Source organism: Serinus canaria, chromosome 4A, assembly GCF_022539315.1.
Source record: "Serinus canaria isolate serCan28SL12 chromosome 4A, serCan2020, whole genome shotgun sequence".
Classification (NCBI taxonomy): domain Eukaryota; kingdom Metazoa; phylum Chordata; class Aves; order Passeriformes; family Fringillidae; genus Serinus; species Serinus canaria.
The window spans coordinates 15,279,774-15,303,202 of NC_066318.1; the positions used below are offsets into that span (position 1 = coordinate 15,279,774).

At 40.8% G+C, this 23,429-nt stretch overlaps 1 protein-coding gene across 4 annotated transcripts; it reads left to right on the forward strand.

Moving 5' to 3' along the window:
• Nucleotides 1-650: 650 nt before the first annotated feature.
• OGT (O-linked N-acetylglucosamine (GlcNAc) transferase) lies at nt 651-23,358 on the forward strand. Of its 4 annotated transcripts, none has more exons than XM_030228688.2 (22): nt 651-835; nt 4,417-4,597; nt 5,491-5,734; nt 7,256-7,324; nt 10,314-10,430; nt 11,789-11,868; nt 13,072-13,267; nt 13,508-13,648; nt 13,814-13,914; nt 14,105-14,258; nt 14,363-14,464; nt 14,716-14,895; nt 15,637-15,795; nt 16,397-16,486; nt 17,216-17,341; nt 17,741-17,911; nt 18,031-18,147; nt 18,227-18,394; nt 20,347-20,499; nt 21,184-21,436; nt 21,631-21,754; nt 22,301-23,358. In XM_030228688.2, the coding sequence occupies exons 1-22, from the start codon at nt 799-801 to the stop codon at nt 22,473-22,475; spliced, it is 3,138 nt and encodes a 1,045-aa protein (XP_030084548.2). In that variant the 5' UTR covers nt 651-798; the 3' UTR covers nt 22,476-23,358. The 4 variants fall into 4 exon arrangements, with proteins under 4 accessions (XP_030084548.2, XP_030084549.2, XP_050830514.1 ...); XM_030228689.2 differs by having other exon boundaries at nt 4,447-4,597; XM_050974558.1 differs by lacking the exons at nt 651-835; nt 4,417-4,597 and adding an exon at nt 8,963-9,107 and having other exon boundaries at nt 5,666-5,734.
• Nucleotides 23,359-23,429: the final 71 nt, after the last annotated feature.

The window sequence follows — 23,429 nt, forward strand, 5'->3', positions numbered from 1 at the left end:
CCTAACTACTACAAATACTTCAGAAACAGCTGCCCTACTTTTTCTAAAAGTTGCAACTACTTCCAGAAACTAGACTTTGGTAATTTGAGCCTTCAGGAAGGCTCACAGTTCTCCGGACACTGCTAATTTTCAGTGCCCCGGGGCAGCTGCTGCAGACCCCGGGGTTCTGTTTGGAGTCCTGGTGTGTGGCTGAGGGAACTCATGGAAATACAGCAGGAATGGGAATACAAACGCCTTTGCTGCTGTTCCTCTGTGCGGGTATACGCTGAGCTCCGGTGTCCCGGTTGCTGAGCTCTGCCGTCCCTGTAACTGAGCTGCACTGTCTCGGTGGGCTGTGGTGTTCCGGTGACTGAGATCTGATGTCCCAGTGAGCTCCTCTGTCCGAGCTCCTCTGTCCCGTGACTAAGCTCCGCTGCCTGAGCTCCTCTGTCCCGCTGTCCCAGCTCCGCTGTCCCGGTGAGCGCCGGTTCCGCGGAGCCACGTGCGGGGTACCGGGAGGTGGCGGCGCATGCGCAGTCCTGCCGCCTTTGGCGCAGCGCTGCGCGCGGAAGGATAACTTTACTTCGATAACGCGCCGATTCCAGCAGGTCCCTCCGCCCGCCGTGTGGCAGCGCTCCCCGGCGCCGCCCGGCCTCTTTTCCGCGGAGATAGTTCCGGCCGCGGCCATTCGGTACGGCCGCCGCCGCCGCCATTTCGGGTGCGCCGCCTCAGCGCGCCGCGACCGCGGGCAGCTCGGCCCGGCCCGGCCCGAGCGCACCTTCTACCGTCGCCGCCACAGCCTCCCCGGCCCCCGTCCCGATGGCGACCTCCGTGGGGAACGTGGCGGACAGCACAGGTACCGTGCGCTGCGGCACCCCCGGGGACGGGCTGGCCGGGGACAGCGGGGGCCGGGCCGTGCCCTCGCCCCCGGGACCGCTCCTCTCTCGCCGGGCCCGCGCCCGGCGGAAGTTTCCAGACGCGGCAGGGCGGGGGTGCCCCCGCCTTTGTGGGGCTCCGTGCGCCCCGGGCCCGAGCGCGGTGCTGGGCGCGCTCCGGTGGGCGCTGCCCGTGGGCAGCCCCGGGCCGCTGCCGGGGAGGTGTGAGTGCGGCGGGCTCGCTGCTATATTTATCAGACTATCAGGTGACTGCGATAGAGGGCGAAGTAGGCTAAAAGCCTGACCCAAAATGTATATTGGTTTGCCCAGAATCGCTCGCTGCACTTCGGGAGGACTTTTTTTTCAGCAGCCTGGTGGAATGGAAGGTGTCCCTGACCATGGCAGTGGAATTGGAACGAGATTATCTTGAGGGTCCCTTCCAACCCAAACGGTTCTGTGATTCTGTGGCATAGCTGGACACTAAAGCGCTATTCTTAACACTAAGATAGCGTGTTGTATCAAGGAAAGATCCTGCCCTAAATTTAGGAACTTGAGGAATGGAGGAGAAATCTGACTTTCTCTGTAGAGCAAGAGAAAGAATTGTTGTGCTTGCTGAAAGGATGAAAGGACAGCACAGCTTCATCCCCCAGATTTTGGGGATTTCTGTAACCAGAGGGGCAGGAAGAGGTGAAATGATGCTTGGGGAAAGCAGAAGGAAAATGAGGATTTTTAGAGAAAGAGACGGGATAGGAGTGCGGAGATAGGGATCTAAAGAGAAACGGTAGTGATACAGACAGGTGCTGCAGTACGGTGTTTCGTACTTTCTCAGCTAGAACTGTGTGTGTGGTCAGCGAGGCTGCAGCATCCTCTTGTAGCCTGGATCCCTGCGGGTAAAAAGGGCCACGTGCACGCTGGGAGGGAGTCCTGTGCTATCCAGCACCTCCCAGCTGGAGGTAACCGCTGCTTCTGCCTGGAAGTAGCTGGTGTCTGAACGCAAGGTTGAGCATGAGTGTATTGCAAGTGCTTAGGATGGTATTTGTGCGGGGAAAATGGCCTTGGGCGTCTTTCTGATGGTTCTGTGCAGCTTTTGTTTCGCTTGTATTGTCTAGAAGCCTCAGGGAAGGTCATTGTCACAGCGCTGTACTAGACTTTTCCAAGGTCATAGTCGAAGCATGCAGCACAAATTAGCCGAGGTACAGAAATTAATTTATGCAAGACACGAAAAGGGATTTTCCTGGCTGTGACTCCTCACTGCAGTTATTTTCTTTACAAATTGATTCAGTGAGCATCCATTCATGGGCTGTCTTACGGATATTTTGCACTGCATAACTTCCAGCCAACTTTGTATTTAAAAGTTTCACTCATTCTGTGCTTCCTGATGTGGCTGTCCACTTCCTGCTTTTCAGTGGACTTCTGCACAATCGTTTATAAAATAAATGCTTGTAGGTAAATGACTAGCAATTTTACACTGTTCGCCTTATCTCTGGAGACAAAGGGTGGGATGTTTTGTAAACAGACACTTGATAAATGAAAGAAAGTGTCAGTGTTTCTTCTTTTGTTGCTTTTGTTAGTAGTTCTCATTCTCAGGTGTGAAATCTGCACCGCCTGCTCTCTTGGCCTGGAAGTTGCAACTTTAGTTTGATTTCTTGCTCTAAATAGGCAAAATGTAGCATTGAGATCATGACTGAAAGCTTTTTTCCCTGCCGTCATACGTCTTGAAGTGTGAACTTCTGGGTTGTTATGCTTTGGGGTGCTTTTTGCTTTTTTTTCACTTTGAAATTTACTGAAACAATTGAAATGTATTTGAGGAGGAAATTGAGTTCACGAGACACGCTCTTCCTCTCTTTGGTTTCTCTGTGCCATCAGCGGAAGTTGAAAATGTGCTGCCTTCCAGAAGAGCAAAACCTGTTAACAGCACAGGGGCCGAGTGGGGAACAGTCTGCTGGTGCTCCAGTGTGACTGTCAGCCCCATTTAAAAATGGAGTGGTTTTCAGGCACAGTTCAACATTCTCGTGTTGAATAAAGGTTGTACCTTTTTATCTTTGCCATTCGGTTTAATCAGATGATGAAGTCCACTTTGCCCTTGGTCAGGGTTTGAAAACCAGGAATCTAATCTGGATAAGGATACTTGGTTACTAATTTGTCAATTATCTGAAAAAGAGAGTGGCAGTGGTAGTTCAATTTACTGTGAAACAGTTTATAGCACTGACAGAGGCAGTACACTATCTGGAAAAACTACTGTGCTTATACAGGACTTGCAGTCTTATATTAAAACCTACTGCTGCTAAAACCCCAAATTTGAAAGTAATTTAAATAAATTGCATCAATCCCAATTTCATAAAATAAACACTGGGTAGTAATCTGTACCTAACCTCTTTATGATTGTTTTGGCTGTGTTTAAAGTTCTCGCAAAAGCATGAACTTTTGTACTACCTCACTACAAAAATGTAGGCTCAGCTATTGAGGTGCTTTCTTGTATTAGGAAAGATTTATCTGTTTCATTTAGTTTCCAAATTTTAAAACTTCAGGATGAGGTGGGAAGTGTTTAATGAATGAAACTAAGGGGCTGGAGAGTACAGGAGGAAAAAGGAGAGATACTTGCAGTAATCAAACATTTTGATAGTAAGAATTTGTTGGTATAAAGGCAGAATTTAGGGCCAGCACTTCTTTCTAGGATGAATGGTTGTGGGTTTTTCCAAGTCGCACTTGCTTATTACTTTGTAAGAAATTTTACTTACTTCTCTCACTTCTGGTTGTTTTGCCTAAAGCAGGTGGTGTTTCATTTAAGTATTTCGTTCTCCACAGTTGGGTATTAAATACTAAAACTTTTCTGTCACTCCTGTTCCAGCTAAGCCTCCAGGAGCAGTAACTCCTTTCCTGTACCCTGTCAGTTTAATGGTTCCTCCTGTAGGCCAGTTGCATAATCATTGAAGTGTGTGTTTGTCTTTCATCAGATATTGTTGTTCCAAGACCATTTTTTTTCTGTGAAAGGATTTTGACTCAGAGGAAATAATAGGAGTATGCAGGATTCAATGAATGTTACCCATTGGGCTCTTTTTGCCTTTTTTTTTTTTTAGAGTTTTCGCTACTTGCACAGCAAAACTTTCTTTGTTCAAGTCCTTTATTAAAGTCTTTGTCTCCTGTCCTTCATTTCCCTATTAAATTATTAGAGCTTTTTTTTTTTTAACATAGCAAAGCATAGGATTTTCAGTTGTGGAAAGGAGTAAGGAGAATAGTTGTTCTGTTAGCAGCACTTCCACTGCTAAGAACCAAAATATATCATGACAGGAGTCTCTTTCAGAATAGTGCAAAATGATTAACTTGCAAATATTCACAGTCATTACAGTCTGCATTTTTGCTATTAATAGCTGATGGAGTCAAAGGCTGGTGCAGATAAGATCTTAGAGTCCCAACTGTCACCTGCTGTAGTGTTTCATATCATTTCAGACATTTTTATCCATTAGTTGTGTACATTTTTTTTCATTGTTTTGTTTTGTTTTTGTTTTGTTCCCATCATCTAACTTTTTGTTTTCCCCCTTTAAATGTTTTGGTGATTCTCCAGAACCAACGAAACGTATGCTTTCCTTCCAAGGGTTAGCGGAGTTGGCTCATCGTGAGTATCAGGCAGGAGACTTTGAAGCAGCAGAGAGGCACTGCATGCAGCTCTGGAGACAGGAGCCTGATAACACTGGTGTGCTTTTGTTACTGTCATCCATTCACTTCCAGTGTCGCCGACTGGACAGGTAAGCTTCTTCCCTTTGGAATTTTGCTTGGACTCATCAGCTTTACGACAAACAGGAGGGCTTGCCATTATTGTCATGTTATTTTAGTGTTGTACATATTAATTAACATTGGAACACCAGCCACATTGGTGTGTACTGGCAGGATTTACAGGTGTAATGTTTGTTCCACCTACAGTCTAAGGGTTTGTGGTTTGGGGTTTTTTCTTTAAGTTGTAAAACTGTTTCCTGCACAACAACATGTTTAGTTAAAGCAGTTTTGTGATCTGAAAGTTGTTTCTTTGTTCTTTCTGCTTGCCTGTTCCTGATCTTGCTCTCTGTGCCTCTAGCATTTTGAATTTCACTTGTTCTAGCTGTAAATTCATGTTTGCTGGTGAAGGAAGTAAGAACTTTTGACTTAGATTTGTTTTATATAATCTTCTGATTGAAGTCGTAGTAGTTCAGATATGGGAAAACAGAATGAGTGAGGATACAGCAGAATTTTACATGTAAGTCATGTCCTGCTTCTTGAAAAGAATATCAAATGGAACATTGCTTAATGCATACAGATGTTGGAAGAGGGATTCCTGTAGTGTTTTTTCCAAGTGTATTGAGCTCAGCTGTGAGACAGCTGAGCTTGAACCCTTCTGACTGTAAATGAGAGCTGTCTTTGTTCAGTACAGCCTAAAATGGGAGCCAGGGCGATCAGAGTTTAAAGTGGGAGGATAAAGATACAGGACAGCTCTGTAAGTCCAGATTTGCTGGCTGCGTGTTTGGCTCACCTGAGCATGCATATTCACTAGAGTAATAGACGAACACTGAATGTCGAGGGTGGGTTTGTTTGGGGTTTTTTTTTTGTTTGTTTGTTTGTTTTTGGGTTGTGGTTTCTTATTTGCTAACTGGTCTGTTTACTCCAGGTCTGCTCACTTCAGCACTTTGGCAATCAAACAGAATCCGCTGTTGGCTGAAGCCTATTCAAATCTAGGCAATGTGTACAAGGAGCGTGGACAGCTGCAGGAAGCAATTGAGCATTACAGACATGCACTGCGCCTCAAACCAGATTTCATTGATGGATATATTAATTTGGCTGCTGCACTTGTAGCTGCAGGTGATATGGAAGGAGCAGTACAGGCATATGTGTCTGCCCTTCAGTACAATCCTGTAAGTAATGCTTTATTTTATAAAAGTCCATTCTTTATTACTGCCTTACAAAAGTAGCAGCTTTCAAAGTATGAACAATAGATAACCCTTCCAACTTGTATACCATAAATTTAATTAAGGAGTTAATACTATTTTTAAGGATCTTTGAGAGGCTTTTGTCACAAAAAGTTGTGTATTGCAGTAGAGGCTAGTGGTTGGTTGTTTTTCTCTATATGTAACATACTTAACTTTTTAGATAAAAGATAAGCAAGGTTTGGTTTTTCTTTTCTGAAGGCAGAAACTTCAGTGAATGGCCCCATATTTAGCTTTATGTGCTTTAAGGTAGTACTAGAGTGAGAGAATTGACGCTTAGACTTGAATGTGAGATCTTGGAAGATCACCAGGTGTAGCTTCATCACAAAGTCAGAAATTTGATGGTGATGAGCGTTGCCTTGGTAAGATTTCTGCTGTAGACTGAGTTAGATTTCCGTTGTGGGCTGATTTACAGGAGCATCAGTTTAGGTTTTATAGGCTGAAACTGACTGTCTGTAAGTGACTCCTATAAGATTGATTCATCTGGTGTATGGATTTTTGGTTGTAACTATTTCAAATTGGCATTTTAGTAAACAGACTGCTGTCCTCTGTTTATTTTGCATCATGCTCATTAAATTTGTGTAGTATTGCTCAGCATGATACAGGTATTTGCTTGCTCTTTGGTCAAACATTTTGATAAAAAGTACTTCAAGTGCAGCATTGGTCCTATGTGCATAAATGCTTTTTCTGTAGGAAAAGCAAAAGCAAACCCAGTCCAGCAAGAGACTTATTGAACTTTATTTCTCTGTGTTCTTAAGCCAGTGTGAACTTGTCTAACTTAATATGCCAAGAGGTGTGACTAGTGGACTGGTTAGAATAATGTGAGATGATGGGGTTTTTTCAGGAGTTGGGTTTTGTTTAGGTTAGTAAATCCTTTCATTAGTGTTGACAAAATGTCTACATTCTCTCTGGTCTTTACTGCTGGATAATGCTGTTGCAGATTGTGCTTTCATTTCAAACAAATGAAACAACAAGAACATGGGGTAAAGCTGTTGGAAAAAGATGCATTAGTGGGCAAAACAGGAGGGAAACTTCTTTAGGGATACAGGCAGCAAAATCACTATATATCTATTTAAAAGCCATAGTTTCTTAAGAGTACAGGCTTGGCATTGTGGTTTAAAAAAAAAGATGGGGCAGGGCTTGAAATGCTTATATGTGGCAAAAGGACTTAAGCTGCTGGGGGAGGTTGGCATTTATTTTCGGTTTTTTATTTCTGTATAATAGGAATTGTATGAAATACTACTTCTTTTTAATCCTTTACAGTACTACATTTGCTCAGATTATCTGTTGTTTGTAATCTTAGATCTAGAAAAATAATTTCCATTTGTGATGTATTTATAAAGAATCTGAATTAAGCTTTAGAGGACTGGTTGTTCCTTGCAAATTCTCTGTGAAGACCTGGGAAGAATCTAAAGTCCTGAAACTGATGGTGTGATTTTGATTTTTCAGGACTTGTACTGTGTTCGTAGTGACCTGGGGAACCTGCTCAAAGCCCTGGGTCGCTTGGAAGAAGCCAAGGTAGGTGTTGGGTAGAATACATGTACACATCTGTGTTTTGAAAACTTGAACTTTGCACCAAGTCTTCAAATCTGCGTTGATCAACAGACAGTCCGAGAAACTTCTGAAAACTGAAGGCACTGAAACACCCCAGAGTAGTTGCAGGGCAAGATATGGCATGTCCATGTTTAAAAAGTTGGTTTAAGTCAAGAAATGGAAAGTTACCAAGCCTTGCTGCTGAACTAGACTATCTGATACCATTCTGAAGTATTGGGCAGGGGCTCCATCATGCTTTCATCTGGAAATAAGTAACAATCCTTCAGATCTGAGGCTTGCCTGCTGGTGCCAAGCAGAGAGCCTGTGGTTAGCTCGAGATCCCTGTACGATGCAGGTGCTATTGAAAAGGCCGCTCTTCTAAAGTCCTTTGTGGCTTGTAAGTGGAGAAGAAACTTTCCAAATGTTACCTTGTAATATTGGCTTTTAAAGATTTTTATTCTTTTAACTTTTCCCTTCCCTTGATAGTGGAAGAAAGGCTAGTAAATAATAGCTGCAGTATGCGACACACACCACCCCCCCACCCCCATCCCCCAATATCTTTTCTTCATGTCTTCCCTCTCCCTCCCCCAAAATAAAGAAATCGGAAGGACAAAGCTGGTTTGTTTGGTAAATGAACTGATCAAAAGAAAACTTGCTGTAGTGGAAAGGTGGCTTCTAGCAGTCGTGCGTTTCCTAAACCGACAATTCGAACACCAAGATGAGTTTAAAATTCTTGGCACGTTAAAATTCGGATTGCAGAAAGAAATTGTCTTGTTACAAGCCACCTTACGCGTCCGCGCTGCAGGGGTGAGGAGTGTGGAGAAACCAGAGACACTCTGGGCTCCACGGCTGTCGCTCCAAGCCCCACGCGCATGCTCAGAAGTGGAGTGTATGAACAGCGTAGCTGTCTGTTTGGCTGCAGCACCATTTGGGGAGGGTGGGCGTCTTTGTCGGGTAACGGGGACTGCAGGATCAAAATTCAATATTGCTTTGCTTCTCATTAACAACTTGGATGCGTGTACCACCCTAGGGCAGCCTGATTGATTTGGTCGGATCCAGGTTGAAAACATTGTGTAGCAGCATTCAGAATTGAACAGTCTTTGAGACACTTGGTTCTCAGCCCACCAAGCGGACAGCTAACACGAATTGCACTTCACTGCAGCTTTAGTGTGACTGGTATAGGCCAAGACACTGCGCCTGCCTTAGGTTGCTGACTTCTTTGTTTCAGAGCTCTGGAGACACCTAGTTTGAAAGTGTTATTCCGTTTTGTGAGAACTTAATAAACGAGGAAAAACATCTCGAGTAAATTGCAATGTGTTTCTTTGGTTATCAGTCCATTTGAAAGATCAAGCCAGCAGATTCCTTACAGTTTGAACTAAAATTTAATTTCTTTGTAGATGTTTCAGAGCCTTTCTTCCAAAAAAAAAAAAAGTCCCTGCTGTATGCAATTGCCCGATTAACCCTCTCCCTTCTGCATGTCTCCCTTGTTACAGACAGATTATCCTCATTCCCATGTGTTAAGACATATCCAAAAAAATGCAATTGCTTTGTTGAACTCTTACTAATGATCTTGTTTTATTTTCTCTCTTGTTTTTGGTTTTTCACCACTGATATTGTATTTAGAAGGTTTCAGGTGGGTGAAACCTCCTATTCCATGCGTAAGGTGCCTCGCTGAAGGGAGCTCGAGGCCTGGATCTAGGGCAGACACACACCTCCTCCTCCTCTTCCAGCAAGGAACGCACCGAAAAGTCACATGATGAGAAATATGGTAACGGGTTTGTAACTGCCACAGCAAAACCATTTGCCTCCATGCCTGAATCTTCTGTCTTGTGGCTTCAGAAACAGCTTAAAATATTTAATTACAAGCAAGTAATGTAAGAATATTTTATACTATTAGCCACAAATTCTTTCAAAGAAATAAAGTAAAAGTAAATTAAAATATTTTTTAAAGAAATAATTGGAGATAGTTAATAGTAAAAGCTTCTAACTCTTCCGGTTGTTCATTTTTTTCCTTTTTTCTTCTTTGTTTGGATTGCAGCGTTCTGCTCTTCTGATGATGCGCTGTGATCCTGCAGTAGCGCAAAGGCTGCGCAGCGGTAACGCGCATTGCGTGCGATTAAAGCCCCCGTGAACGGTTGACTCGATGATTAATCTCTGATCGGGCGACTGCCCGAGCTCCAGGCTGCAGCCTTTTGAACAAAATTGGGTTGTAACGCATTTACAGAGTCCAGACATCAAATTTAACATGAGAGTTTTGTGTGGGCCTGTCTGGTAGATTAATGATTCTGGTTGGCTGTTCACTGCACCTTGGGGCAATCACTAGAGCCAAGCAGTTCGCAGCGATAGCGTGGCGCCGTGCTGGGTAGGATGCGCAGCGATTTCTTGCGCTTGCATTACAGGGACCTAAACCTTCATGCAATCCTGTCATTTGAGGTTTTGAAGCTGCAGGAGAGGTTGAATTGTATTTGAAGAAACTGGGAAACGAGATCTGGATGGGGTGTGTCATCTCATTCGACAAGCACACTTTAAACTTTATCTTTTTCAGTAGAGTTTTTTTTTTGCTTTTTTGCTTTTTTTTTAGAGTAATTTCTATCAGATTTAGAATATTTGAGAATTTTTTTTCAGAGTAAAGTTGTTTTTACACGGAAATATTTTGCATTTTCAAGGCGGCAGATGTTCTGGTGAACTTCTTGAATTGTTTCTTAGATTATTTTTGTGGCAATCTGGTGTCTGAAGGAATGTTAATCTGTTACCAGCATAACTGAAAAATGGTGGGCTTGCACCTGGGTTTTGGTTTGCGCTGGCGCAGGATCAACAACAGTTTGCAGCGCATTAGTTTTGGCGCAAGCTAGCCTATACTGCAGGGTCACTTTTGGCTGGTTAGAGAAGGCATACTAACAATTATTTTTTCTCATTTTTTTCTTTTTACAAATATTCCCCTTCCCTTGTATCTCTCTTCTTTAACTATTCCAAGGCCTGTTACTTAAAAGCAATTGAGACTCAACCAAACTTTGCAGTGGCTTGGAGTAATCTTGGCTGTGTTTTCAATGCCCAAGGAGAAATTTGGCTTGCAATTCATCACTTTGAAAAGGTAACTACCTAAGGGAGTCAGCTTCACTGCTAGATTTAAATGTACACGCAGTTGTGTGCTTGCAGGTGATAAATATTTTGGTAGTGGAGAACTTTACATGATCCTGTTAGTTAGCAGCTCCTGTTAATTGTTTTTTTAAACTTGCTGGTGTTTCAAACTGCCTATATGGTAATAGAGAGAGACACTTACAACTCCCCTAGGACTTCACAGATGTCAAATATGAGAAAATTAATTAAATTGTTCTTCAGCCCTTTCCTGGACTAATTTTTTTTTAAATCTATTGTGATGATAATGTTTTGCATGTTTTGTGTGTGAGAGAAAGAATCATCTTGGTGCTTAAATCATTTTGCGCTGTGTTTTTTGTTTCAGGTATTACTGTCCTTTGAGTAATTGAGAAGAACAGTTTTAAGTGACACATTAATTCCTATTCTCTAGGGTTATTTTTCACTACTGTTCAGATTTCTCTAGATTAGTGTCATTAAGAAGTTGTCTGAAACCTTCCAATTAGTGTCTAATTGGTATCGTAGTTAATTTTGTCCTCATCTCTGAAGTTTCTAGAGTGCCCTAAAGCTGAATTTAAGATGTGGCAACAGATTCTTCCTGAAATTCATGGCTTTAAATCTACAGAAAAAAGTCTAGCTGCTCAAGAGTTTTATTTTTTTTTTATCTGTGTCTAGTCTGTGATAGATGAAGTATTTTAATTTGGAATTAATAGTCCCCATAGACTGTAAGAGTGGCGCTTGTCAAATACTCATGTGTAGCTTTGTACTGCAGCTTCTGTAACTTTATCAGTTTTAAGTGATTTTTTTGCATTTTATTAGTTTTGAAGGGAGCAAAGATGTTTTAGTTAAATGGCTACTAATTTTTCCTGCACATGTGATTTATTTGTATAAATAAATCACATGTATTTGCTGTTTCCTTGTTTTTGTGAACAGCTTGTTTTCCTGCACTGGTAAAGTTTTAAAATTCTGTCTTGCTTTGCAGCAGGAAAAGGATACAGATAAAATTTTTTATGGTTTCTTCTCTAAAAACAAGCTAAAGACAATGTAGCATCAGTAGACAGGAGTGTTAAGTATGATCAGCCTAGTGTGGTATAAATGCTTAACACTTTATTCTGCAGTAGTTGCAACTCAATAGGTAAGCAAAGAAATAATTTTGAAGGTAGTACATGCTGTCATTTCTACAGATAAATAACTTTGCTCTGTGATTGGTTTGTATGTTTTCCTTCCTTACTGGATTGTTGATAAAACTTAGAGATTATGTTTATAATATTTTTAAAAAGCAGCAAACAACTCAGTTTCATAGAAAATATGTTTTGTGTTTAATGCTCAAAACTTTTATTTCAAAACTATTTTCAGGCTGTAACGCTTGACCCAAATTTTTTGGATGCTTATATCAATCTGGGAAATGTTCTGAAGGAGGCAAGGATATTTGACAGGTAAGCAGATCAATACTGTTGCTCTCTGTGGCTTGTCAGATATATCAAGATACAGATTATGGTCCTTCTGTAAAGTGTCTGTGAGCAGGAGTAGCAAAGACTTCAACTCTCAGCTTAGCAAGCAAATGACTTTGAAGTGCAGACAGGCCAGGCTACTGGTCTGTTTAAATGAAATAAAAAAAAATCGGTGATATGTATTCTTTCATGTTGCTTTCTTGTACTTAATGCATTGTCAAAACCAAGAGTTTCTGATGAAAATAGATAGGAAATTAAGGCTGGGGAGGGTGAAAATAAGATGCACAAGAAAGACCTGAATGCTAGATTTTTCTGTTTTTATTAAGTGATTCAGAACATAATTTGTAAGTCTATTCTAAAATTTCTCTTCTATGTGAGACACACTGGAATGCTGGAATTCAGCTAAAGATCTGATTGAATAGTCTGTATTTCCAACATGTCTGCCTCATGTTATTGCCTTGGCTTGCAGTAGTGTTGGTGTGATGTTGAACTAACCTGCTCTGAGACCTCTAATCTGATACGTGAATCTTCTGTTTCTGGGAGAAGATCCAGGCTGTGTTGTTTATATGCAATGTAGTGTATTGCATCTGTTAATTGGTTTTAAATTTCTGATAGCTGTGGTTTGTGGCCCCAATTTTAATAAAAGCTTGCCGGGAACAGGTTAATTATCTGCACTGCACACAGTAAATGACTCAGTGATGTCTGATTTAATCATGAATTAGTTGGCCAAACAGAGGCGTGTTTTTTCCATAATTTCAGACTTTGCATCACCTTTTAAAGATTTACTTATGTATATTGTTATGGTTTTCCTAGAAATTGGATTTAAATAAATCAGCCATTTACATAGTGCTATAGGAGCATATAATTTAAGATTTCACTAATGAACAACGTGATGGTTTAAGTTACTAATGGTAGGTTAGTGGTGAGAATAAAGATGTAGTGTGATACTGTTTATCTTGTTAAAATTGAATAATAAACTGGTAAAAAATGGAGTAAGGAAAAAAAGGGATTTTTCCTAGTAATGACAAGTGTTAAAAAAAAGTAGCTGAAAGCTTTCCTTGTTTTCCAGAAGAGTTAATGTTATTCACTAGACACTGTACTGAGCTAAATAATTCCTGCTCTCTGGATGATTGTTTACCTTTTTTATTTGATTATTGTTTACCACTTTTTTCCTTTATTTTGTTCCAGAGCTGTGGCAGCTTACCTGCGAGCCTTGAGTTTGAGCCCAAATCACGCAGTTGTGCACGGCAACCTCGCCTGTGTGTACTATGAGCAGGGCCTGATAGACCTGGCCATAGACACCTACAGGAGGGCCATTGAGCTCCAGCCCCACTTCCCTGACGCCTACTGCAACTTGGCCAATGCCTTGAAGGAGAAAGGCAGTGTAAGGAGCACTTTTTTCTTTTTAAAATTACAGTGAATGCTTTTTTAATAGACACCAGCTGTCACCAACTTGTTAAGTTGTTGAGCAGGTTGTTAAAATGGATGTTAACCTCACTTAAAAGGAAGAATAATTCAGGAAATCTCCATCTTGAACCTTTTAAAAGTGATTGTATAATGACTTTCCATAAACAATGCTTTTACAATAAATATTACAGTATTAACAATGCCCCCTTTTTTGAAGGTGGTAGAAGCAGAAGAATGCTACAATACAGCCCTTCGACTTTGTCCCACTCACGCAGACTCACTCAACAACCTGGCAAACATCAAGCGGGAGCAGGGCAATATCGAGGAAGCTGTGCGTCTTTATCGGAAGGCTCTTGAGGTACAGTTGAGGGGGAGAGGGAGAGGTGGGTAGTTCAGCTTGGGAATATGTAACAGGACAGAGGTTTTTCCCATCTCTCTAAGAAAAAGGAAGAAAATAGAATAATAAATGCATAACTGTTTTTGCTGTGATGTTTGAGACAGAGTCAACTTCTTTTTCTTCCAGGTGTTTCCAGAGTTTGCTGCAGCACATTCGAACTTAGCAAGCGTTCTGCAACAGCAGGGAAAGTTACAGGAAGCTCTGATGCATTACAAAGAGGCTATTAGGTAAATGGATACTCCCTGTAAGAGTCCCAGGCTTTCCTAATGGGAAAGTGCCTGGATTTGTATAGAAGGTGACTTAGTCATGTGTCTAATTTCCATAGTTGCTCTTTAAATGGAAAAGTCTGGATACGAGATGTTTTCTTGTTGGAGGAGGAACTTTTCTTGTTCATGACATATTATGTTAATTTTTCAGAATCAGCCCCACATTTGCAGATGCCTATTCTAATATGGGAAACACTTTGAAGGAGATGCAGGATGTTCAAGGAGCTCTGCAGTGCTACACCCGTGCCATTCAGATAAACCCAGCTTTTGCTGATGCCCACAGCAACCTGGCCTCGATTCACAAGGTAGCACATGCGAATGATTCACTCTTAGAAGAGTCTGGTGGGGCACTGTGAGTAGTTACCCTGAGGATATTTTTACCTCCTGACTCATTTCTGTATCTTCACAGGATTCAGGGAATATACCAGAAGCCATTGCCTCTTACCGTACTGCTCTGAAACTGAAACCTGATTTCCCAGATGCCTATTGCAACTTGGCCCACTGTTTGCAGGTGAGGAAGATGAGGCTTTGATTGTGATTCTTAGAATTCCTCTGCAGGAGAATACTAATCTAAATGTAAAGAGTTGGACTTCAAAATCAGAAATCTTAAACCAGAAGATAAGATTATACAGTCATTAACAGTAATTACAGAAGTTCTCACTTCCATTTTTGGAAGAAACATTAATCTCAACCTCTGAAATAACTGATACAGGCTAGGGGAACCTCTTGTCATAATCTTTGTTTTTCTCTTTTTCTTTATAGATTGTCTGTGACTGGACAGACTATGATGAAAGAATGAAGAAGCTGGTTAGCATTGTAGCTGATCAGCTAGAGAAAAACAGACTGCCTTCTGTACACCCACATCATAGCATGCTGTATCCCCTTTCTCACAGTTTTAGGAAGGCAATTGCTGAGAGACATGGAAATCTCTGTTTGGACAAGGTAGGAAGTTCTATACAGGCCAGTTGTTGATTGAAGTCTTTTGAGGCTTTGCCTGTTCCTACTCAAAATCTAATACTCAGATTTGTCAGTATTAGTCTTTGTAAGCTTTCTGAGTCACTGACATGTGAAGAGGTGGGACGTAATGTTCATAGCTGTTAGTGCTTGTGAGTTTTGAGACAGACTACTTGTGCAGGTTGCCATTTATAATTGAAAATGTCCTGTCAGCTGGTGGGAGGGTCCAGTTAACTAATGGAAGATAACACTTTGTCAAAGTGACTTGTCTGAGTAGCCTGATAATCCTGTCAGAGATACAGGTTGCAAGCTGATGCCTGGGCAAGATGGAGAGCAAAGAACAGAACAAATGCTATGGTGCCTTACAGCAATGCTGTTATGGTTACCAGGGTGGTTGAGAACCACCCTTTGGTTTGAGAACTTCCTGAGGATCATGGTGTGGTATCAGGATATTTAATAATCGGGGTGGAATACTGAAACTGTTAGAAAAGCAGAAATGTGGTAGTGATGTCTGTATTTGTGTGAGAGCAGAGACATCACATCTTGTGACACAGTGTGTGGGCACTGCACTTGGCTCCAGTGGAATACACAGGTTTGGATCAGCAGATGTCCATGACTGCTTGCTTGAATGTGGGATAAGGTTAATTCTGCAAACTCCTAGGGGGGTTTTGTCCCTTTGTTTAGATTTTAGTTCCTGGGTTTTTAAACACTTGTGTGTTTTCTTGGCAGATTAACGTTCTTCATAAGCCACCATATGAGCATCCCAAGGATTTGAAGGCCAGTGAAGGTCGACTTCGTATTGGCTATGTGAGCTCTGATTTTGGAAACCATCCAACCTCACACCTAATGCAGTCAATTCCAGGCATGCATAACCCAGACAAATTCGAGGTAAAAATAAAAATGGCATGCTTAAAGCTTTAAATCTGCCTATGAGTGGCACTTTTTTTCCCCTTGGTGCAAGCAATTAGGCGAGGAAAGACCAAATTTTTGCTTCTTGGTTTATTTTTTTAATGGGTTGAAGAGTTCTTCAATCCAAGTCATCCTCCTTTTCAGATACACTTGTGGTTTCCTACTTGGGAGAACCAGTCACTGTTAAAAAGCTTCCCTGAGGCTTGGCTTGCCTATTCATCCTGATTCATAGTTATGATTCTCACTAATTACAAAGTCAGAGGTGACTTGAAGGCATTCTTAGAGATCTAATTCTTATGCAGATCTGTCTATTAAGGTTACTTTGCCTTGCACTGATGAGAACATTGGATATATGTCTCTGCAGCATGCAGTGCCATTCTCTGGCACAGAACTAGGCCTGGTTCAAATGTGTCAAAAAATGGCCCAGTGCCTCTTTCTTGACTGCTTTCTCAAGTGGTGAATGCCATGTAAATAACTATGATTTGTGTGAAACTAGATGTAATTTAAAATTGCAATATAGCACAGTTATTTTATGGACAAGTTGTCATAAATGCTCTTTTTTTGGTGCCTCATATTTTAGGTATTCTGTTATGCCCTGAGTCCTGATGATGGGACAAACTTCCGTGTAAAAGTGATGGCTGAAGCAAATCATTTCATTGACTTATCTCAGGTGAGCTTGTTTAATGCATTAACCTTCTAGCAAACCTAAATTTTTCTAAATAAAGAAACAGATGAATTTGTGGTTTGAGGTTCTTAGTTGCAATTGTTTCTTGAATTAGGCTGATGTTAGTCTTGAGAATTTGAAATCTGTAGATGTATTGGTATTATGCCCTACTTCGGATGTGGTGGTTATCTGTGACCTCTGATTATTAAAAAGTAATATCAATATTTAATAACTCTCGCATTAAGTCTCAAGATAAGTCATATTTAAATGTCATGGAGAAGTCAAGTTGTCACAGCTGCAAATACATTTAAGCTTGCCTTAGGTTCAGTGTGGAAACTGACCAGGATTTCAGTATACACAGAAGTCAAGGCAAAGCCCTGTAGTGTAGTTAACTAGCTTATTCTTGATCTGCATTTTGATCTTCTGTACTACCTTAGTTTGTTAATGTGCCACTTGCCCTATGTGAGCTTTAATTACTAATTAGCCTTAGAGGACTGGGTGTGGGGGAGGGTGTTCTGGTTTGTATAGCCTCAGTTTCTAGCCTTAGCTTTTGTTTTACTGCTACTCAGCTCTACTGCTGCATTGAGGATTTACGCTTCTGTAAGTCTCACTTAAATTATGCAGTTGGCATATATCCAGTGTCACACTGATGACTAACCACATAGGGAGACTGAAAACAAAAAGAACATTTTTTTATTTATTTATTTGTTTGTTTGTTTATTTATTTATTCTTAGATACCATGTAATGGAAAAGCAGCAGACCGCATCCATCAGGATGGGATTCACATTCTCATTAACATGAATGGCTACACCAAAGGAGCCCGAAATGAATTGTTTGCCCTGAGACCAGCACCTATTCAGGTAACTAAGTTACAGGGCTCTTACTAAACCAGAATCAGTGTCAGAGTCTTTTGGGGGGGATTTCTTGACTAAGGGTTTTCTAAAATGCCTATGGAAAGAGAATGAGAGGAACCTTAATCAGAGTCATTTTAGACTACAGGAGTTGTCTCAGGTGAGAGAAGATGTAATCGCTGGTGGTTGGCTTCAAGCTGCTTGAAAATTGCTTGAGAGAACAATTTTAGAGCATATTTGAGCTGTTTATTGGTGTGGAAAGTTTGGAGTTAGGGGTTGATCTTCAGTTGGTAAAGCAGAAAAAGGAGCTTGAACCTGTATGTAGCAAATGTAAGGTAAAATTGATTTTTTATTGTCTTTATTTTTGCAATGCACATGGAACTGAAGCTTTGTTTTCTTGTTTTTTAGGCAATGTGGCTAGGGTATCCTGGAACCAGTGGAGCATTGTTCATGGATTATATCATCACAGATAAAGAAACTTCACCAGTTGAGGTGGCTGAGCAGTATTCAGAGAAATTAGCTTACATGCCAAACACTTTCTTTATTGGAGACCATGCCAACATGTTCCCCCATCTGAAGGTACGTTGGAAGATAGGGCAAGAAAAGTAGGTATTTCCTATAGGTATCTTTATGAAATGGCACTTGGTATAGTATTGGTAAGGGATCTTGTAACTTCTTGAAATCTTTTCTTTTGACAGAAAAAAGCAGTCATTGATTTCAAGTCCAATGGTCATATTTATGATAACAGGATTGTTTTGAATGGCATTGACTTGAAGGCATTCTTGGACAGCCTTCCTGATGTCAAGATCGTTAAGGTGAGAGCTGCTCTTGTCCATGTACAGTCCTGGGCACTGCAGGTAGAACTCCCTCTGATCTCTGTGTGATTTGTCTCAGATGAAGTGTCCTGACAGTTGTGACAACGCCGATGGCAATGCCGCCCTCAGCATGCCAGTGATCCCCATGAACACCATTGCAGAGGCTGTGATTGAGATGATAAATCGTGGGCAAATTCAGATTACTATCAATGGCTTCAACATCAGTAATGGATTAGCAACTACTCAGGTGAGGCACTTCAAGATCCTGTTCTCTTGGTGTTTATGTTATATATGTGTGTTTTAACATAACAATGAAGAAAAACGTCCAAGCAAATGTGTTTTCTGTCATGTTGATTCCTTTAGTTGTCATACTGAAGGAAGCTCATTATAAGCCACAGATGTACTGGAAGATGATCTTCCCCCCAAAGATAGAGGAGTTGTATCTAGAGGTACCTAAAGTCCAAAGAAATTCTTTCTTGTTGCATAAAGAAGATACTTTCTTGTTCTGAATTTGAAGGCAAGATTTCCTTATTGCCTGCAGCCTACCAAGATTTGTGACCTGTTAATCAGTGTCAGTTGTGTTTTTCTGTTGGAAAAAAAATTGCTGAGTAATAGAATAGAGGCAAAGTTATTCCACTGTATTTCAACAACATTATTCAACTCCTTAAATATTTCAGCATTTTACACTATATTAGCACCTCTCAGTGCTTATGAGTTCTTGGGATTTTATTCACAGTTACTGGTGTTGTTTAACTTTTCTTCCACTGCAGAACAGTTTTTTCCTTTTAGAAATGCCGTATTCTGACGTTAGCATAACTCGTTACCTTGTGAATTTTATTCAGTTTATAGTCCCTCAGGAACATCTTTTACATCATTTTGATACCTTTTATTGCCACTGCTCTGTTCAGAATCTCATAGCTTGGTTTATTTTTGAGTTCTTTTCTTCACAACTGAGACTTTTCTTTGAATTGGTAATAGTTTGTCTTAGTTTGGTCATTAAGGCTGTTAGCAATTTTTCTGAAGTTGTCATCTGAGAATTGTAGAGAGTTCTTGTCTTAACACTCCACCACTGAGATGAAACAGTCTCACCTCTGTCTGTGCACTTCTAAAACAGGATTTCTGTCTTTCAGTGACACTAATATAGCTCTTCTCTGTGCTGAGATCAGCTACTTTTGGGCGTAGGGCAACAAGAACTGAGCCCTGTGTTTTTTGAGGTCTCAATGATCTGAATAAGTAGCATATTTACCAACTTCTGTTGAGCTGTTGTTCATCTTCTAACAGTCAGTGACAGTGAGTCATTGTCATTCACATCAAGTGTGTCATCAGTGGCTGGCTGCAATGCCACTGTCTAAATTTTTAATGCAGATGTGTGTAAAAATACACATATTTAAGGAAAAAGGCTCTAAGTAGCTGTGTTGCCCTCTCAGTTTATCTGGTTTTGATCCCTTTATGGCACGTCATTAAAAAAAAAATAAAAATCCTGCTTCCATTTTACTAACTTTCAAGACTCTTGCATGATAACTTGATTATTCCAACTTCATCCTCTGCTTCTTTTTATTAGCATATTCCTATATTCTTTGTGAAGGCTTTTTAAGAATTTGTCATTAACTCTTATTTTCATTATTTTCATTGTCAACTGATTCCTTTCAGTCTTATCAGTTACATACAAGTCTGCTTCTTTTGATTATCTTATTGATTGTGTTCTATCTGAAAAAAGAAAAACACACACAAAAAACCCACCCAAGAATAAACCACAAAAATCCAAACAAACCATACCCCAGCTTTGCTTTCTAAGTACTTTTTTATTCTGTCTTTCAGTTTTAATTTCATTTTTGGTCTCAAGGAAATTACGTGACCCTTAGGAGGATAGGATTCCATGTGTAATGCCTCTTTATATGATTCTTCTTTCCAATTATTCCAGTTACTTGGAATTTCGGGGAGATATAGGAAGGGCATGAAAATGCCCAGTGTTTTTTGCCTTGGTGGTTGCAACATTGTGGCATCCACAAACGTGTACACATACCAGTTAAATTCTTGCTGTGGGTAAGTAGACAATTTTGTATCATAAAACCAAAGACATGCTTACAGTAATTTGTTATGCTAACACATATGTCTCAGGCCAGTTCCACAGGGCATAATCTTGTCTCCTGCAGTTTCAGTGTTTCAATACTTTTTTTTTTTTTTTTTTTTTACTTTTAGATAAACAACAAAGCAGCAACTGGTGAAGAAGTTCCACGGACTATAATTGTTACTACTCGTTCTCAGTATGGCTTACCAGAGGATGCTGTTGTGTACTGTAACTTCAATCAGCTCTATAAGATTGATCCTTCCACCTTGCAGATGTGGGCTAATGTGAGTATCTGTATCCAGTAGGAAATCTAAGGTCAGACTTCTGGCAAAGCTGCTTAGGTTAGCAGAAATTTCATGCAACTCCTCTGAGGAAAACATTGACCTTGAGCCATTTTAATCCTTACAGTGCTCATGCTGCAGGGCTTAATGTTAGTAGCATTTAGAGGGTTTTAGATGTATTTCAGATTATATCTGTGTATCTAGCCAGTGAAAATTTATGCTTGGGACAACTTATGTGTGCTGGTTCTCCATTGTGAAATAACTTTGGATTTCCTTAGTCTCTGCAATTGAGTTATAACTGGACTTGGCAGTTGATACATTGATAAATCTGAGTGGAGAGCATTTGTATCAAGTTCCAGCTTACAGTGTATTGCTGAGAGCTACTCGAGGGTAATTTTCCTTTATATTCCATAGGACAGGCCTATAAATAAATGAGATCATAAAGTTCATTACTTACTCTCTTAAGGAGCTGCTTTGTACACTGTTGCTCAGAGTTGCTGTCTCTTGCAGTGGGATCAGAAATGCAATCCAAATGATCTCATTCATAATGATGATCTCTAGTTTCTGCCCTATACCTCAAAGAATGATGACGCCTTCCACTTCATTTTAGTATGTGGCAATTTCTTGCTCAGAAGAGTAAATGTTCCTCCCTGAACTTGCTGTATTTTCTCCTTATTTTTGTTACAGATCCTAAAAAGAGTTCCCAACAGCGTGCTGTGGCTGCTACGTTTCCCAGCCGTAGGAGAGCCCAATATCCAGCAGTACGCACAAAACTTGGGTCTTGCCCAAAACCGAATCATCTTTTCACCTGTTGCCCCCAAAGAAGAGCATGTGAGGAGAGGGCAGTTGGCTGATGTTTGTCTGGACACTCCCCTTTGCAACGGGCACACAACTGGCATGGATGTGCTCTGGGCTGGGACTCCAATGGTCACTATGCCAGGTAATGCATTGAGGAACCTTCATTGAATACATGGCTTGGAATATTAGTAATTTTTTAGTTACAGCAAACACATCAAACTGTGCCTTTTGTAGAGGCAGAAGGAAAGTAGCCCCTAGCTCCTATGTTATTAGTTACTTGATAAACTCATTCCTGTTTGTTTTTGTTGGTTTTGATTTGCCTTTTCTTTTCTTCAGGCGAGACTCTTGCCTCACGAGTTGCTGCCTCACAGCTCACTTGCCTGGGTTGTCTTGAGCTCATTGCAAAAAGCAGACAGGAGTATGAGGATATTGCTGTGAAACTGGGAACTGACCTGGAATAGTAAGCAAACTTGGACTTTGTAATGTGGGAACATCAGGAATACAGAGTACCTTGGGCACAGTGCTGAGACATAAATCCTGCAGATATTTTAATATAAAATAGCTGGGCAATCCTCTTCTAGAGGTGTCTTGTGTTGCAGTTGAATCAGCTTCTGCTTTTATGGTAACTTAACAGCACTCTCAATTGAATAACAATTCTGAAGAAAGTGCTTATATGCAAAAGTGCAATACAGTTCACATTTTGTTCTTTTTAAATAGAAGATTAAGCAGTTTGTCACTTCAAATTAAAATCATGCTGTGCAGTGTTACTGCACTACAGATAATGCAGCAAGTTAATGTTGCAGCTTTTTTGATTTGAAGTGGTCGTGCTGGTCTGTATCAGAAATGAGAGGAGATAGAACAGGAATTCGGTGGAGGCAGGGGAGCAGGTGTTTTTGAAACAGTTGTACAGGCAGTTCTGGGTTAGCTGAAAACAGAAGGTTTCAGAGGTAAACAGTATGATGTGTTGTCTGGAACATCTCATGACTGCTTTAACTCTCTTTTGTAGCCTGAAAAAAATCCGTGGCAAAGTCTGGAAGCAGAGAATGTCCAGCCCTTTGTTCAACACGAAGCAGTACACGATGGACCTGGAGCGGCTGTACCTCCAGATGTGGGATCACTACGCTGCGGGCAACAAACCGGACCACATGATCAAACCCGTGGAGGCCAGCGAGTCTGCATGAACAGAGAGACACTGGGCCTGCCCTCCAGGAACTCTCCAGGAACTGAGCCTCTCCAACACTTGTGCAGAGATGATGAGCTAAAAACTGTGCATTTCTACTTAATCTGCCTGGTACTCTGTGGCTGAAGTAATACATGATGGTGATTAAAGCACAGCCAGACTTATTTCTTGCATGATAGGGAAAGACTCAATAGAGCCTGGGATCCTTTTATTCCATGAGGAATTTGAATGGGATTGAGCCGTGTACATGTGAGCCTGTTTGTATGAGTGACAAAGTGGTTGCTGGGGGAAGTTTGAACTGCCCAACCAGTTTATGATATCATGGATTGATTTAACCTTCCTACAAACCTCTCTCCTTTTACGTGGATTGGGAATTGGAGCGTTTTAACATTTGATTTTGGGTACTCCTGTTGGTATATATGTGGTTCTCCCATGACAAGATTTCCAGCTAGCGAGTTGCTCCCTGTGTTAATTTCTAAACTGCGTGGACTGAAAGGGCGTATGTGCTGGTGTAGTCTTTTTTTATAGGTTTTATAAACCACTTGAGCCTATATCAGCCTTTTAATGTTTGACCTCTGTTTTGGAGCTCTCTCTGTAATGTGTTGGTTAAGATAAGAACTTTTGGTTTTTTTGTTTTGTTTTGTTTTTTAAGCTTCTCCAATAATTCAGCTAATTGGCTTCATGATGGCAGCTCCTATTCTGTTAAAAAACCAAATTTGATTTGAAATTAATCCTTCCCACAGGTGTTTGAGGTGAACACAAACTGGTGCCAAATACAGATCTTTCAGGAATGATTGTTAATTATGTATAGGGGTGCAGTCCTAGGTACTGTAGCAAAGACTTTAAAAAAAAAAATAAAGCTTTGGTTTGCCAGTTTGATTTGACCCGTGTGTCACGTTTTGTACTACTGTCTGAAAGAAAACCTTGCTGGCCTTAACTCTTCCACTGTGTAACG

Bases quoted from the DNA above. Each gene is read 5' to 3' on its own strand.
- OGT (XM_030228688.2), top strand. From the start codon at position 799: ATGGCGACCTCCGTGGGGAACGTGGCGGACAGCACAG. The intron at 20,500-21,183 runs GTGAGTATCTGT...TTTTTGTTACAG, and splicing joins CCTTGCAGATGTGGGCTAAT to ATCCTAAAAAGAGTTCCCAA. The intron at 21,437-21,630 runs GTAATGCATTGA...TCTTTTCTTCAG, and splicing joins TCCAATGGTCACTATGCCAG to GCGAGACTCTTGCCTCACGA.